Source organism: Morone saxatilis, unplaced genomic scaffold (assembly GCF_004916995.1).
Source record: "Morone saxatilis isolate NCDOM2014 unplaced genomic scaffold, NCSU_SB_2.0 Contig21, whole genome shotgun sequence".
NCBI classification, from domain to species: Eukaryota; Metazoa; Chordata; class Actinopteri; family Moronidae; genus Morone; species Morone saxatilis.
This window is the reverse complement of record NW_023339774.1, coordinates 830,699-832,888: the sequence shown is the minus strand read 5'-3', so window position 1 is coordinate 832,888 and position 2,190 is coordinate 830,699. Positions and strand designations below refer to the sequence as shown.

The following is a 2,190-nucleotide window of genomic DNA, read 5'->3' as shown; positions in this document are numbered from 1 at the left end:
AGTGGTTTGTCTTCATTGAACTCATCATATTTCTTTCTTTTTGTCCCAAGACATATTTCTATGACTCTTCCGGCCAGCTTCAGAGGGAAGAGCACTACCAGGCCAGACTATGAACACCAGAACTCCAATCTGTATGCTATCTCAGGTCAGCAAAACTTTGTGACTTTTCTCTAACCCTAACCCTTTCCACAAAATCACAGATGTCTTTTTGAAATGTGCCAATCAAACTCATGCCACACATGGTGTTGTTGGTGTGTGTAAATTGTACTTTAAATGCTACAAGTTCCTGTTGGCTTCAATGTGGCTTCAGAATTTAACTGTTCCATACTCTTTGACCAAATACCTGCAAAACTAATGGCGTTCCCATCAGCCTCAGCTGTATTAGCAAATGTTAGCATGCCAACAGATATATTACAAGTATATATTACCTGTGGAAATCAGCATGTTAGCGTTAGCAGTTAGCTCAAAGCAGCCTCACAACAACAGCTAGTGCAGCTGTGTTTTTCCTGACACAGATTATTCTACTTATTGACACTTGGATATTTATAGTCCTTCTTATCAGAACTCATCAAATAAAATATTATAATATTAAAGATAATATTATAAAAAGGGTCAGCAGGTTCAGGAGATGATCTCCATTGTAGCATGACCTGTCTGAGTCGAGCTAACCAGGATTCTGTTTAAAGGCCTGGTTCAACAGAGCGCTTCGCTTTCTCACTGCTGCTCTGTTTCTCCTGCACTACTGTCTTTGTGAGAACTTACTAGAGTCTTAGAGCTTCACAGTGAGGACATTTTTGTAAAGTGAGGTCATTGTGGTCACTGCTCATGTCTTCAGAGTGCTGTTAAGGCTATTGAGTTAGGATAAGGTTCCAGTTGGGGAAAATTGATGTTAAGCATATGGTGGCGGACACAAGGTTGCGGTTAAGTTTTGTGTTTTTGTCTGTGTGAAAAATAGTCTAAAATCCAGTAAAATCCTGATGATTGAGCAGATGACAGAGCTTATAAATGGATTGTGTTAATGAAGTTAGTATTACTAAAGTTGCAGTTATCGGAAAAGTTTGTGTTGTTCATGCTGTAACAACTGCAAAGCAAAACCTGGCTGCAGACGTTTGTCAAATTACATTGTCATACTTCACTCAGCTGTTTCAGGGCAATGTGACTGGCTGAGAGTGTGTTTATTTAACCAGAACAACTTCCGACCTGTATTTCACTTCAGCCAGCCCTTTTAGAATCTGGGCTACTCACATGAACCAACATGGCAGGTGGAGATGCTCACACAACCCAAAAACTACCACTCTGCTCCACTTGTTGTGTGTGTAGAATTAATAGACCCTTTAGTGTGTGTTTTGTAACTTTGTGAATAAATGTTTTTTCCACAGACTGATACATGTATGTATCATTTATTTGATTTGTCCATTTGAACTTTCAGCAATGGATGGAGTGCCTTTCATGATCTCTGAGAAGTTTGCCTGTGCCTCGTCTGATGTAAGTAGTCTGAGTTGAGTGATTGACAGGTTGACCTGATAGTCGGTCACAGGTTTTTGTCTATATAAAAGCTCAACGCATTTGAAATATGTAGTAGTAATATTCTTCTTCTTCGATACAAGTAACTAACGGTCTCTGCTCTCCATGTTCAGCTGCAGCAGGTGGATCTGATGGGCATTACAATCAAGTCACTGGCTGAGATTGAGAAAGAGGTTAGTAGAAAAATGTAATCAAGTTTCTGCTAATGTTTAAGGAGAACTCCAGTTAATTACAAATTAATTCTTATCTTTATGGCTTTGTCTATCTTTTCTGTCAGTTATGATAACATGGTACCAACCAAGTAATGTGAACCTATCATGCCATCACCCATTGGTTTGTGGAGTCTCAAGGTTGGCATTATGGTCGTCACCATGAGAGTTTGTCTGAGCCATCAGAGGTGACGCACTGCAAGTTGAGCTGCTCTCATTGGCTGCACAGTTTCAACTCCTGGTCCCATACAGCAGTCACCTGGTAACACACGATCTAGTATTCCAGATAAACAGTACACTCAAATATGTTTCTGAAACGATTTTAGGAAAGAAACTGTCGACACAGTAACAGAATCTTGATTCATATTTGATCATCACTGCCTAGTTTGACAGTTTGATCTGAGTTTGGTGCGTTGAGCTGGACAGACTCACTGAGAATGACCTGTCAATCACAAGT

At 39.9% G+C, this 2,190-nt stretch overlaps 1 protein-coding gene across 1 annotated transcript in view; it reads left to right on the top strand.

Annotated features, from left to right (window-relative positions):
* LOC118332804 (multivesicular body subunit 12B-like) overlaps positions 1–2,118 on the top strand; it is a 5,051-nt gene extending 2,933 nt beyond the window's left edge. The window contains exons 6-9 of the mRNA XM_035668234.1: positions 51–145; positions 1,430–1,485; positions 1,638–1,697; positions 1,802–2,118. Of these exons, the coding sequence (XP_035524127.1) occupies positions 51–145; positions 1,430–1,485; positions 1,638–1,697; positions 1,802–1,807 (217 nt within the window). The 3' untranslated portion in view covers positions 1,808–2,118. The remainder of the gene's footprint in view (positions 1–50; positions 146–1,429; positions 1,486–1,637; positions 1,698–1,801) is intronic.
* Positions 2,119–2,190: the final 72 nt, after the last annotated feature.